At 38.1% G+C, this 15,905-nt stretch overlaps 1 protein-coding gene across 1 annotated transcript; it reads left to right on the top strand.

Annotated features, from left to right (window-relative positions):
* The first annotated feature begins 14,275 nt into the window (after window positions 1–14,275).
* On the top strand, window positions 14,276–14,779 carry LOC107895887 (uncharacterized). The gene is made up of 2 exons (XM_016821100.1): window positions 14,276–14,402; window positions 14,502–14,779. The coding sequence occupies exons 1-2, from the start codon at window positions 14,276–14,278 to the stop codon at window positions 14,777–14,779; spliced, it is 405 nt and encodes a 134-aa protein (XP_016676589.1).
* Window positions 14,780–15,905: the final 1,126 nt, after the last annotated feature.

The following is a 15,905-nucleotide window of genomic DNA, read 5'->3' on the forward strand; positions in this document are numbered from 1 at the left end:
GAAAAGTATAATAATGTTGTGAGTGGTACAGCTACCTATTTGGTATGCATGAGTAATAAGCTCAAATTATAGAATGTGACTTGAGTAGACGGTAATGAGTAATTCATGTTTATCCTTATCTTTGAGTTATGAGCATGATGACTAATGGTGAAATTGTAGTTGTATATTTATTTATATGCAAGTTACTAAGCGTTATGCTTACTCTCTTTCTTTTCCCTTTTCTTTCAGTGCCGCTTAATTAGCTCAAGGATCCCTTGAAGTCAGAGATATTGATCACACTGTCAGCCGTAATACTCGGTATAGTTGGATTTATATTTTTTATTATGGCATGTATAGGGCTAGAGCTTATTAATTTGTGTCCTTGAAAATTGACCAAATGTGTTGGTCTAGAAAGATTCTACTCTTTACATTGAGCCTTGAATGTGGGCTTTCATTTTGAGTCTATAAAAGATGTATCTTCATGGTTGAATGAATGTCTATTATGCTTGTTTTGGTATTGGTTGGTTTTAACATGAAAATAGGTACACTAGGGTGGCAAGGAGGCTTGGTAGACAGCCTCATGTTGTCCACAAGGGTAGACACACGGGCATTTGTCTAAGCTATGTGTGACACACGGTCAGCCCCATGGGCGTGTGAGAAGGTCGTGTGTCCCCTAGACTTAGAAATTTCAAGTCAGAATGCATGCTAAAGAACACACGGGCAGAGACACGACCATGTGGAGGGCATGGCCTAGTACACGGGCATGTACCATGGTCGTGTGATGCTGACGTCAGAAACAGAATACCCAATTTTTACACACGGGCTACGCCACGGGCATGTTGAGGCCATGTGAAAGGACACGGGCAAAGGACACCGGCGTGTGTCCAGGCCGTGTTAAGTCTACACTTGTTTTATAAAAAATTGTAAAATTTAAATTGGCCACACGGGTGCAGGACATGGGCATGTCCCAAGCACACGGGCGTGTGCCCTATACCCACACGGACGTGTGGAGCCTTAAGGTATGAAATTTTTTGAGTTTTTCTTGATCCCTCAGTTTGATCCCAAATCACCTCGAATGTATGTTTTGGGCCTCGTAAGCCCAATTAAGGGACAAATTGCTTATGAAATGAAAAATTTTAAATTGATCAAGATTTTATGGTCTGATTTCCTAAGATTGGTTGAGTTTAAGTTCGGTAGACCTCAAACCCTATTTCGGCTTTAGATATGGATGAGGGGTGTTACATTTAGTGGTATCAGAGCTATGGTATAGTCGGTTCTAGGACAAACCTAGCTAGTGCGTGAATCTAGCTATACATGCCATAAATATATATTGATAATGTGACGATTCCTGGCGATTATAAATTTTGTTTTCATATAGTAAATGGATCCTGATAGAACAACGATGGATGACATGGAATGTAATGTGCCGGCTCCCACAGAGGGGACTACGCCAGTAGAGAGTGAGCCCATGAGTATGGGCCAGGGCGGAGGGGCTAGAGAAGCCTACGTTCGAATGGTGGATGCTTAGTATTCAGAGTTTGTTCGTGTGAATCAATACACTCCACCTTCTGCATCTCCCTTGATTCCTCAGCATGCCCCAGTAGCTTCGCAAGGTGCAGACATGTTTAGATGAGAAAAGACTTCAGTGGACAAGATTCGAAAACAAGGGGCTGAAGAATTTCGAGCTAATTTAGATGATGATCCGAAGAAGGCAGAATTTTGGCTAAAGAATACCATAAGGGTATTCGATGAATTATCATGCACACTTGAGGAATGCGTAAAGTGTGCAACGTGACTCTTACAGGATTCGGCCTATCAGTGGTGGAACACCCTCGTGTCAGTAGTGCCGAGAGAGAGAGTAACTTGGGAATTTTTCCAAGAAGAATTCAGAAAGAAGTACATTAGCTAGAGGTTCATGGAACAGAAAAGGAAAGAATTTTTTGAGTTGAAACAGGGTAATAAGATTGAAATAGAGTATGAACGTGAGTTTTTGAAACTCAATAAGTATACACGAGAATGCGTATCCACTGAAGCTACCATGCGTAGGAGGTTTGAGGATGACCTCAATGAAGATATCCGAGTGTTTGTGGGCATCCTAGAATTAAGAGAATTTGTGGTGCTCGTTGAGAGAGCGTGTAAGGTAGAGGATCTGGTGAAAGAGAGGAGGAAAACAGCGATTGAGTCGCAGGACTTCAAGAAAAGACAGATGGGGAAAGCACATCAGTCCTCATCCAAAAGATCAAAAGAATTTACTACCCGATCGAATGCTTCGGTGGGGTATTCGAGGAGAAACAAGAATCAACAGAATATGGCATCTAAAGCCCAGACTATTTCGGTCGCTAGTGTTGGTAGCACTCGGCCAAATAGGCAAGAGTGTCTACAATGTGGGAGATGTCATTTAGGCAAATGCCAAGTAAATGAGAGGGGTTGTTTCCAGTGTGGGTCACTTGACCACTTTATCCGTGATTATCTTGAGATGTACGAGAGAGGAAGAAGACAAGATATGAAAGAAAATAGTGCTCTCTTGAAGAGTAGGCCACAAAAGAACCCCGAGAGTGGGACTACTGGTAGAGGCGCGTCAAGCCGCGGCGAGGTCTGAAGGTAGAACGCCAGCGAGGACCTATGCTATATGTGCCCAGGAGGAGGAAGAGTCTCCCGATGTGCTCAGGGGTACCTTTTCTATCTATGATATAACTGTTGCTACTTTAATTGACTCGGGATCTACCCACTCTTACATTTGTATGGAATTGATACCTCGTATGAATATGTTAGTAGAATCCACTAAGTTCGTAATAAGAGTGTCCAACCTGTTAGGCAAGCATGTGTTAGTGGACCAAGTATGTAGAAATTATCCTTTGATGATTAAAAGCAATTGTTTTCCGGCCAACTTGATGTTGTTGCCGTTTAATGAATTCGATGTAATTTTGGGATGGATTGGCTGACCTCCCATTGTGTTGTAGTAGATTGTGGAAGAAAAGTAATTGAGTTAAGGCATGAAAATGGGGTTGTTCTTCGAGTTGGACTAGATGAGTCAAATAACCTGCCTATGGTAATATCGTCATTGACTGCTGAGAAATATTTGAAAAAGAAGTACGAGGCTTATTTAGCTTTTGTCTTGAATACTCAAGAGTCAGAGTTAAAGATTGAATCTGTGCCGGTAGTCTGCAAGTTCACAGACGTGTTTTCAAAGGAATTACTTGGATTACCTCCAGTGAGAGAAATCGAGTCTGAAATTGACTTGGTTCCTAGTACGACACCTATCTCGATCGCTCCGTATGGGATGGCTCCAACAGAGTTGAAAGAGTTGAAAGCACAGTTGCAAGATCTAACAGACAAGGGTTTTGCGAGACCGAGCTATTCTCCATAGGGTGCTCCAGTACTCTTTGTGATGAAGAAAGATGGGACGATGAGATTATGCATCGACTATAGGTAGCTCAACAAAGTAACAGTGAAGAACAAATTCCTTTTACCAAGGATCAATGATTTGTTTGATCAGTTGAAGGGAACTATCATGTTTCCAAAGATCGATCTAAGGTCTGGTTATTATCAGTTAAGGGTTAAAGAGCGAGACTTTAGCTTTTCCTCTATCCGATGTTGCCCCTCTATGCTCTTGAGCTATGTTAAACAAGTTTAGTCATATTAAACCTTTTCATCAACTCATTATTCATGACATAAAAATCATTAAGAGCCGAATAGGTGGCCACTTAATAAGCTTGAATTCATAGGAACTAATTGCCAAAAGAAAATGTCTATGAAACATTTACTCAAAATCTTCTATCTTTAGTTCAGCTTCTTAGCTCCTAATCGGTACACTAAGACCATATTAATTCATTTCTCATATTATTAACATAAGCATAGCAAAGCAATTCTCTATAAACAATTTTATCAATTCATCCATTCACTAGGGACATAGCCGAATGTTCACTAAGAAATTTAAGCACACAAAGTATGGCTGCTTCAATTGACTTACCATTTTTAATTATCCAATTTATTTAAACATTCAATAACAAACTCCTCTATTATCAAACACACATTCGGCAAGAACATTGGTAACTTATACTACATCAATTCTAAGCATATAATATTCAAACACAACCAAATTCACATTCGGCCCTAGTTCATAACAAGATAGCCGATTCTTTTCCCTTAGTATCTAATGCTCACCTATGATCTTTTTTATAGTTCAAACACTCATCTATCATCATTCATCTAACTTTAACATGAAACAACAAAATTCACCATTATTAACTACCATAGCCGAAAGCCCTATTCATTCCAAAAAATCAAAATTTCAACATGGGTTACAAAAATAACTTGATATCTCACTCAAGATTAACCAAAATTTCAAGAACTAATATAAACTTCTTACATTAATATTAACCTAAGATGACCGAATGCTTTCCTCCCTTCTTCCTCTTTACATTCGGCCAAGAAGAACCAAATTCTAACTTTTTTTTTCACCCTTATTATTTCTTCTATTTATTTCCTTTCTTTTACATAAAATAATAACCATTTAATTAAGATTTAATACATATTTTAATATATGTCATCATCATGGCCGGCCATTATTTATAAAAAGGAGTATTTGACATGCAAAACCATTGTTTTCAATACATGCTTTAATAGATCCTTATAGATTAACCTATCACATTTCAAAAGTGTCACACATAAGTCCTATTAACTAAATTCACATGCAATCGACTAAATCGAAGTTTAAAACTTTCACACATTCATATTCACATATAATAAACATAAAATATAACGGCTAAATATTTTTATGACTCGGTTTTGTGGTCCCGAGACCACTTCCCGACTATGGTCAAATTAGGGTTGTCACAACTCTCCCCCTCATAAAGAATTTTCGTCCCCGAAAATCTTACCAGTGAATAAATTTGGGTATCTTTCTTTCATAGAGTTTTCAGTTTCCCAAGTAGCTTCTTCGATCCCGTGTTTGAGACATAACACCTTTACTAAAGGAACCTTTTTGTTTTGCAACTCTTTCACATCACGAGTTAGGATACGAATCAGTTCTTCTTCATAACTCAAATCAGATTGAATTTCAACCTCTGATGGACTAATTATGTGCGAAGGGTCGGATCTATAACGTCGAAGCATCGAGACATGAAAAACATTGTGAATCTTTTCAAGTTCAGGGGGTAAAATCAATCTGTAAGCGACTGGCCCAATTCGTTCGGATATCTCATACGGCCCGATAAACCTCGGACTCAATTTGCCTTTACGGCCAAATCTGAGCACTTTTTTCCAAGGTGAAACTTTAAGAAACACTTTATCTCCGACCTGGTATTCAATGTCTTTTCGTTTCAAATCCGCGTACGACTTCTGACGATCTGCAGCTGCTTTCAGACTTTCCCTGATTACTTTTACTTTCTGCTCAGCATCTTTAATCAAATCAACCCCGAAGATTTTACTTTCCCTAAGCTCAGTCCAAAACAACGGTGTACAGCATTTACGACCATACAAAGCCTCGTAAGGTGCCATCTTAATACTTGATTGAAAACTATTGTTGTAAGCGAATTCAATCAAAGGTAAATACCGTTCCCATGAACCACTAAACTCAAGGATGGAACATCTCAACATATCCTCGAGTATCTGGATTATCCGCTCGGATTGACCATCAGTCTGGGGATGAAAAGCGGTGCTAAAATGCAACTTGGTACCCAAAGCTTCTTGCAATTTCTTCCAAAATCGCGAGGTGAACCTCGGATCTCTATTCGACACAATAGAAATAGGTACCCCGTGTAATCTTACAATCTGAGAAACATACAATTTAGCTAGTTTATCCAGTGAATAATTCGTACGTATGGAAATAAAATGAGTCAACTTAGTCAGTCTATCAACAACAACCCAAATCGCATCTTTCTTACTTGCCGACAATGGCAACCCTGATACAAAATCCATCGTGACTCGATCCCATTTCCATCCAGGTATCATGATCGGCTGAAGTAAACCTGTAGGCACTTGATGTTCCGCTTTCACTTGTTGACATATTAAACACTTCGAAACAAAATCGGATATGTCTCGTTTCATACCATGCCACCAAAACTGACGTCTCAGATCGTTGTACATTTTCGTACTCCCCGGGTGAATTGACATTCGGCTACAATGAGCTTCGTTCAGAATCGTTGAGATAAGTTCTGAATTTCTTGGAACACACAAACGACTTCTGAACCTCAAACAATCATCATCATCAATTTGAAACTCTGATTCCATATTCGAAACATATTCAGCCCGTTTTGCAACCAATTCATCATCGTCTTTCTGAGCTTCACGAATTTGATGAATCAACAATGGTTTGGCCTTTAATTCTGCTACTAACACATTATCGGATAGAACGGACAAGTGTACATTCATCGCTCGTAAAGCAAACAGTGATTTACGACTTAAAGCATCCGCAACCACATTAGCCTTTCCCGGGTGATAGTCAATGACAAGCTCATAATCTTTTAACAACTCAAGCCAACGTCTTTGTCGCAGATTCAAATCTCTTTGAGTCATCAAATATTTGAGACTTTTGTGATCCGAAAATACATGGCACTTCTCACCAAATAAGTAATGTCGCCATATTTTCAAAGCGAATACGATGGCAGCTAATTCGAGATCATGGGTTGGATAATTTTTCTCATGTGGCTTCAATTGCCTCGACGCATAAGCTACAACTCGACCTTCTTGCATCAATACACAACCCAACCCAAGTAAGGATGCATCACTGTAAATGACAAACTCTTTGCCTGATTCGGGCTGCACTAGTACTGGAGCTTTAGTCAAATAAGTTTTTAGTTGATCGAAACTTTTCTGACATTTTTCTGTCCATTCAAACTTAACATCTTTCTGAAGTAGTTTCATCATTGGTGTGGCTATCATCGAGAAACCCTTTACAAACCGTCTGTAGTAACCGGTAAGTCCCAAAAAGCTCCGAACCTCAGTAATATTTCTCGGAGGCTTCTAGTTAAGTATGGCTGAAATTTTGCTCGGATCAACTTGAATACCCGATGCAGATACCACATGACCCAAAAAGCTAACTTCTCTCAACCATAACTCACATTTACTGAACTTAGCATATAACTGCTTATCCCGTAAAATCTGCAACACTAATCTCAGGTGCTCAGTATGTTCGGTTTCATCTTTCGAATAGACCAAAATGTCATCAATAAACACAACTACAAACCGATCCAAATACTGTCTGAAGATCCGATTCATCAAATCCATAAATACCGCAGGGGCATTAGTGAGTCCAAACGGCATCACTAAGAACTCATAGTGACTGTATCTCGTTCTAAAAGCGGTTTTGGGTATATCTAAATTTCGAACCCGCAACTGATAATAACCCGATCTCAAATCTATCTTTGAAAACACTGAGGATCCCTTTAGTTGATCAAACAAATCATCAATACGCGGTAACGGATATTTATTCTTTATTGTCACTTTATTCAGCTGACGATAGTCGATGCACAACCTCATGGTTCCGTCCTTCTTTTTCACAAACAATACTGGTGCACCCCAAGGTGAGAAACTCGGTCGAGCGAAACCTCTATCCATTAACTCTTGCAACTGAGCTTTCAATTCCTTTAATTCCGTCGATGCCATACGATACGAAGCTATCGAAATCGGTGTAGTCCCAGGTACAAGTTCGATGCCAAACTCTACCTCCCGAACAGGTGGTAACCCCAGTAATTCTTCGGGAAAAACATCCGGATATTCACAAACTACTGGTACCGATTCAAGTTTCTTTTCTGATTCTTTATTATCAAGTACGTATGCAAGATACACTTCACACCCGTTTCTCACATATTTTTGAGCTAACATCGAGGATATTATTGTTGGTAATCCGTTCCAATTAGTAGACTCAACTCGGATTTTCTCATTATTTGCACATCTCAAATCGATGGTCTTACTTTTGCAATTTACAATTGCATCATGTACGGTCAACCAATCCATCCCGAGGATAACATCAAATTCCTCAAATGGTAAAAGCATCAAATTGGCGGGAAAACAGGAACCTCGAATCACTAGGGGACATTTCTTACACACCTTATCAACAAGCACATAATGACCCAAGGGATTCGACACTCTAATAACGAACTCAGTAGACTCAACAGGTAAAGTCTTACTGGATGCTAAAGTCTCACATATATAAGAATGAGTAGAACCAGGGTCAATCAAAGCAATCACATCAGTATCTAAGAGAGTGAATGTACCGGTAATAACATCAGGCGAAGAAGCATCCTCGCGTGCACGTATAGCATAAGCTCTAGCAGGAGCACGAGCCTCAGATCTGGTGGTAACATCTCTAGATCCTCTCTGGCCGCCACTAGCATTCCCCGCATTTTTAGATGGTCTACCTCGAGCAGTAGTAGCACCCGATTTCCAACTCTGATTTACATTCTGTTCAGACAGTCTCGGGCAATCCTTGATAAAGTGGTCAGCTGATCCGCACTTATAACAGGAGCGGTCATGGAATCTACAACTCCCCGAATGCCATTTACCGTAATACTGGCACTCCATCCTGTCCCGACGATCATTTCCAACACTGGCAACCGAAGTGACTCGCGTACTCACAGGGGGTCGATCACGATCTCGTCTGGAAAAGCCCAAAGTGTCTTTAGATCGACCTGGATCACTTTTAAATTTCTTCGATGATCGTTGAAAGGGCTTTCCCGAAGACCTCTTACGAAATTCTCTTGCTTCCACTTCAGCTTTTCTTTTCTCCTTATTGAGCTCTTCGGCGTTGCAAGCTCGTTCGACAAGTACTACAAATTCTCTAATTTCAAGAATGCCAACATACAGTTTTATATCTTCGTTCAACCCGTCCTCGAAGCGTTTACACATGATAGCCTCGGACGAAACACATTCCTGAGTGTATCTACTAAGTCTGACAAACTTTCGCTCATAATCAGTAACTGACATAGAACCCTGCTTAAGCTCAAGAAATTCTTTCCGTTTCTGATCGATGAATCTTTGACTAATATATTTCTTGTGGAACTCGATTTGAAAGAATTCCCAAGTAACCCATTCTCTCGGCACGACGGAAACCAAAGTATTCCACCAATAGTAGGCAGAATCACATAACAGAGATATAGCACATTTTAAACATTCATCAGGTGTGCACGATAATTCATCGAACACACGAATGGTATTATCAAGCCAAAACTCAGCCTGCTCAGCATCATCACTGTCAGTAGCCTAGAACTCAGTAGCCCCATGCTTCCGAATCCTATCAACCGGGGGCTTGTTCAACCTCGACGGGTCAACTCCAGAAGATATTACAGGTGCAGGGTTTGTATTAGTCGGGGGTGGGGGTTGTGGGACAGCCGTATTAGTTCGAATATACTGATTGAACCAATCATTCATCACGCTATAAAAAGCCTGCCTAGCTTCATCATTCTGATTACTAGCAATAGGTTGAGAGTCCACCGGCGCCGTCCCATGTGCGAGAGCAGGCGCTACACTCTCAACATCATCAGCTACCGCTCGGTTAGGATCAGAATCCATTACTATAAATAAACACATTTTTAACTGTCAGAAATCACCACACTATCAGATAAACAAATAATGGCAAGTATAGCTATTCCCCTACATATTACGGTAGTCCTAGAATCGACTAAACCGTAGCTCTGATACCAATTAAATGTAACTCCCCGTACCCGAGACCGTTGCTGGAGTCGAACACGAGGTGCTAACGGACTTAATTCCTTACTTAAACAGCTCATACAATTCATTTTTAAAATTTCCAAACGAGCTGGCTAACTGCATCACAGTCACTCTAAAAATCATATCTTGAGTTCCGAAACTCGAAATCCAATTCTGTAAATTTTCCCTGAAACTAGGCTCATACATATATTTACTAATTTTTTTCTAGAATTTTTTGGTCGGCCCAATTAGTACAGTTTATTAGCTAAAGTCTCCCCTATTTCAGGGTTCGACTACTCTGACCTTCATGCATTACGACTTAGATATCTCCCTGTACAGAGCTTCAATACTTATTCCATTTGTTTCTAATGAAACTAGACTCCAAAAGGAGTCTGTACATATAAAGCATGACTTCTAATTATCTCTGGTTAATTTATGGTGAATTTCCAAAGTCAGAACAGGGGATCCAGAAATCGCTCTGGCCCTGTTTCACAAAAACTTAAACATCTCATAAAATACGGCTCATATGGTTGTTTCGTTTCTTTCATATGAAAATAGACTCATCAAGATTCGATTACATAATTTATTCATTATTTAATTCCATTTCTACTATTTTTTGTGATTTTTCAAATTCACACCACTGCTACTGTCAGCATCTATTTTAAGGTAAATTTTACCTATTTCATAGTTTTCCATGAATCAACTAGTAATTTGACATACATTATTTCCAAGTATAATCACGATTAGCCATGACATACGTAGCACCAATAGGACCATGATTGGCTATTCCAATGGCTAATCATTACCAAACATTTCCACACCACTTAATAACCATATCATAAGACCATATATACAAAATGATCATAATGTTATACTCAAAATATACAAGCCATTTTCGCATGGCTATACGAATATACATTACCAAAAGATACTTAATTAACAACAAGGGTCAGCCCTATACATGCCATTATCAAGTTCAACTGAAGAGTACCAAAAAGTGGCTTAGATAGTGTGGATGACTTCGACTTTGATACTTCCGAGTCCGATAGCTGACGAACAAAATCTATAACACAAGGAAACAAGGTAACGGAGTAAGCAAAATGATGCTTAGTAAGTCTTAAGTAAATTTAAACAGGTAGAATTTGACATATAAGTCAACATTCAAAATATTAAACTCGAATCAGCTGTATGCCTTTTTGCCCGGAATTACGTATATATATACACTAACATACAAAGAGATCACAACCTGAACCTCGATCATAAACATGAATTATAAAAATAATTTAATCGTATACCTTCATATAAATAAAGACATCGTCCGAAGTAGTTATTTTCATATTCATAGATGCGATATTCATCCATACGTATATCTATACATACATATGCACATTCCATTCCTTATATATGAAACTTCAATCTAAAAGTGGGTTCGCTTAAGTGTACAAAATGCGTACCTGTTTTTCATACTGTATAGTACATTCAATTCATAACCTTACTCGAATTATCGACATTAAGCCTGCTAGGTTAGAACCCGAATCCAGTCACTAGCATAAAGCCTTCAAGACTTTAAATTCAGATATATGTCCAGCACGTAGCCTGCAGACCTAAAGTCTGGATATAATTCTCGCATATAGCCTGCGGACATGAAGTCCAGATAGAATTCTCGCATATAGCCTGCGGACCTGAAGTCCGGATATAATTCTCGCTTATAGCCTATGGACCTGAAGTCTGGATATAATTCTCGCGTATAAATATTCACATGGTAACACATTTCACATAGCCTATCACATTGGTAATTCAATTGCTCCATTCGTATATAAGGGCAAAATATACACCATCATTTTCATTTCGTTTTGAAGATCATACAAACAAATCACATTTACCTTTCATCAATCCAATTTAACCCGAATTAACCATTCAACAAAATGTCATATAATTAATTTATTTACCACACATCTTAGATCAAATAGGACTAAAAGATAATGTTCATCTAGCATATACATATCAAGGCATCGTAAATCTTATACTAAAGGCGATTACTCAAAACTTACCTTATATCCTTCTGAACAAGTCTCGATTTGGCTATTTCGTGACTTTAGCTTTTCCTCTATCCGATGTTGCCCCTCTATGCTCTTGAGCTATGTTAAACAAGTTTAGCCATATTAAACCTTTTCATCAACTCATTATTCATGACATAAAAATCATTAAGAGCCGAATAGGTGGCCACTTAATAAGCTTGAATTCATAGGAAATAAATGCCAAAAGAAAATGTCTATGAAACATTTACTCAAAATCTTCTATCTTTAGTTCAACTTCTTAGCTCCTAATCGATACACTAAGACCATATTAATTCATTTCTCATATTATTAACATAAGCATAGCAAAGCAATTCTCTATAAACAATTTTTATCAATTCATCCATTCATTAGGGACATAGCCGAATGTTCACTAAGAAATTTAAGCACACAAAGTATGGCTGCTTCAATTGACTTACCATTTTTAATTATCCAATTTACTTAAACATTCAATAACAAACTCCTCTATTATCAAACACACATTCGGCAAGAACATTGGTAACTTATACTACATCAATTCTAAGCATATAATATTCAAACACAACCAAATTCACATTCGGCCCTAGTTCATAACAAGATAGCCGATTCTTTTCCCTTAGTAACTAATGCTCACCTATGATCTTTTTTTATAGTTCAAACACTCATCTATCATCATTCATCTAACTTTAACATGAAACAACAAAATTCACCATTATTAACTACCACAGCCGAAAGCCCTATTCATTCCAAAAAATCAAAATTTCAACATGGGTTACAAAATAACTTGATATCTCACTCAAGATTAACCAAAATTTCAAGAACTAATATAAACTTCTTACCTTAATATTAACCTAAGATGACCGAATGCTTTCCTTCCTTCTTCCTCTTTACATTTGGCCAAGAAGAACCAAATTCTAATTTTGTTTTTTTTTCACCCTGATTATTTCTTCTATTTATTTCCTTTCTTTTACATAAAATAATAACCATTTAATTAAGATTTAATACATATTTTAATATATGTCATCATCATGGCCGGCCACTATTTATGAAAAGGAGTATTTGACATGCAAAATCATTATTTTCAATGCATGCTTTAATAGATCCTTATAGATTAACCTATCACATTTCAAAAGTGTCACACATAAGTCCTATTAACTAAATTCACATGCAATCGACTAAATCGAAGTTTAAAAATTTCACACATTCATATTCACATATAATAAACATAAAATATAACGGCTAAATATTTTTATGACTCGGTTTTGTGGTCCCGAGACCACTTCCCGACTATGGTCAAATTAGGGTTGTCACAGTAAGCCCCAATGTTGGTGCAACCAGAGTCGTGCAAGGAATATATGATTTTTAGTGATGCCTCCTTAAATGGGTTGGGGTGTGTGCTCATGCAAGAAGGCAAGGTTTTAACCTATGCTTCAAGACAGCTAAAACCACACGAGAGAAATTATCCAACCCATGATTTAGAGCTAGCCACTGTGGTGTTCGCGCTGAAGATTTGGAGACATCATTTGTATGGAGAGAAATGTCGGGTATTCACTAACCATAAGAACTTAAAGTACTTGATGACTCAAAAAGAGTTGAATTTGAGGTAACGCCGATGGTTAGAGCTGTTAAAGGATTATGAATTAATTATCGACTACCATCCTGGAAAGGCAAATGTAGTAGCCGACGCCTTGAGTAGGAAGTTGTTGTTTGCCTTAGGAGCCTTAAACATTCAGTTGACTATAACTAATAATGATTTGATCTTAGCAAAGATGAGAGCCAGATTGACTTTTCTTCATGAAATCCATGAAGCTCAGAAAGGTGATGAGAAATTGCAAGCCAAGAGAACTAAGTGTGAGTCAGAGATTAAATTAGATTTTCGTATTTATACCAATGGTTTTATAATGTTCAAAGACAGAATTTGTGTACCCAATAACGATGAGCTAATTCAAAAGATTCTGAGAGAGGCACATGGTGGTTGTTTATCCATCCACCTAGGTAGTGTAAAAAAGTACAACGACCTTAAGAGAATGTATTGGTGGTCGGGTATGAAAAGAGACATTTCAGAGTTCGTCTCCAAGTGTCTAGTGTGTCAACAAGTAAAGGTTGAACATCAAGTACCTTCGGGTTTACTTCAGCCTATTATGGTTCCTGAATGGAAATGGGATCATATCACTATGGACTTCGTGACCAGTTTGCCACTAACCCCGAATAAAAAAGATGCAGTATGGGTTATTGTCGACAAATTAACTAAGTTGGCACATTTCGTACTAGTGCTACCAATTACTCCCTCGAGAAATTAACAGACTTGTATATTTCCGAGATCGTAAGGCTTCATGGAGTGCCTGTTGTCAATTGTGTCAGATAGAGATCTGAGGTTTACCTCGAGGTTTTGGAGAAAGTTACAAGAGGCTTTGGGAACTAAATTGAGTTTCAACACGGCATTCCATCCGCAAACTGACGGATAGTCGAAAAAAGTAATACACATCTTAGAGGACATGTTGAGATGTTGTGTTCTCGAATTTCAAGGAAGTTGGGAAAAACACTTGCCATTGGTTGAATTAGCCTACAACAACAGCTATCAGTCGAGTCTGAAAATGGCGCCTTATGAGTCCTTGTACAGGCGAAAGTGTCGAAAGCCCTTATACTGGACTGAGTTGAGAGAGAATCAGATTGACGGGGTCGATTTGGTCAAAGAGGCTGAGGAGAAAGTTAAAGTGATTCGTGACTGCCTGAAAACCGCCTAGGATAGACGAAAATCCTATTCAGATTTGAAACGAAAGGAAATTAAGTTTGAATTTGGTGATTAAGCATTTTTGAAAGTTTCCCCGTGGAGGAAAGTCCTTTGGTTTGAAAAAAGGGGCAAGTTGATTCCTCGTTTCATAGGACCTTATGAGGTTACCGAGAGAGTAGGGCTTGTTGCCTACCGTTTGAATTTGCTGCCAGAGTTACAAAAGATTCACGATATGTTTCATGTCTCCATGTTATGCGAGTACAGATCAGACCCTTTGCATGTAATTGCGCCAACTGAAGTTGAGATTCTTCCGGATATGACTTATGGTGAGCAGCCGGCTAAGATTTTAGCTCGAGAGGTCAAATAGTTAAGAAATTAGAATATACCTCTTGTGAAGGTTTTGTAGCATAGACATGGGGTCGAGGAAGCCACATGGGAACCCGAGGAGTCTCTAAGACAGTAGTACTCGAAGTTATTCACCGGTAAGATTTTCGAAGATGAAAATTCCTAAAACGGGGGAGAAATGTAACAGCCCGAATTAGGGCCTAGTCGGAATGGTGGTCTCGGGACCACAAATCTGAGGTTGGGAAAATTATTTTTATTATTATTATGAGATTATAGTATGATTATATCAGAGCATGAAAATTTTGGGGAGTTAATTTTAATGTTTGTGAGCTCGATTACGAGAAAGGACAAAATCGCATAAAACACAAAAGTTGCATTTTAGTACCCAAATGTGTCAATTAGCTAGAGAACTAAAATTGAGGCCTTTTAAAGGGCAATTATACCCTTTTTAATTGTGTTGGCTGGCCATGAGATGAATTTTAAACAAATAGTCAAGGTTTAGGTAAGTGATGTCATGATTTTGTGATAAAATAATACCTAAAAGCCTAGCTATTATTTTTCTTCTTCCCAATCCTTTCTCTCCACCAAAAATATTGGTAAATATGGAGGTTTGAAAGCTAAAAATTTACAGTGACTTATTCCGCTCATAATGTAAGTGATCTTGATGATTTTCTTAATGATTTTTATATTTTTGGCATGTTGTATCGTGGGCTTTCTAATGAGAGGACTATTTTGAAAAATGGTGATAAGTCTAGGGATTTACCATGAGAGAGTTTATGTTTTTTTCTGAAATTTTACGGAAGAAAATGAATCTTAGAAGAGTTCTAAACAATTTATTTGAAAGGTGTTAGCATGAAAACACCTAAAGGGGCTATTTTGCATAAGTTGCAAAATAGGTGGTAAGTGTGTGAAATAGTGAGAATTTGGGGTTGCTATAAGAGTAAAAAGGGGTCGGCTAGGCCTAAGGTAAGAGGAAATTTGATATAAATTAAATTTCATGCATAAAGGTAAAATGGTCAAATTGCCAAAGTCTAGGGGTAAAATAGTCATTTTACCAAAAATATGAATTTATGATTACCTAATTGTAATTAGTGATTAAATAAGTGCATTTTTGCTATTATAAATGAAGATTTACTGAATCCGAACAT

This window comes from Gossypium hirsutum, chromosome A10, assembly GCF_007990345.1.
Source record: "Gossypium hirsutum isolate 1008001.06 chromosome A10, Gossypium_hirsutum_v2.1, whole genome shotgun sequence".
Lineage (NCBI taxonomy): Eukaryota > Viridiplantae > Streptophyta > Magnoliopsida > Malvales > Malvaceae > Gossypium > Gossypium hirsutum.

Bases quoted from the DNA above. Each gene is read 5' to 3' on its own strand.
- LOC107895887 (XM_016821100.1), top strand. From the start codon at position 14,276: ATGGCGCCTTATGAGTCCTTGTACAGGCGAAAGTGTCGAAAGCCCTTA. The intron at 14,403-14,501 runs GTGACTGCCTGA...CATTTTTGAAAG, and splicing joins GGAGAAAGTTAAAGTGATTC to TTTCCCCGTGGAGGAAAGTC.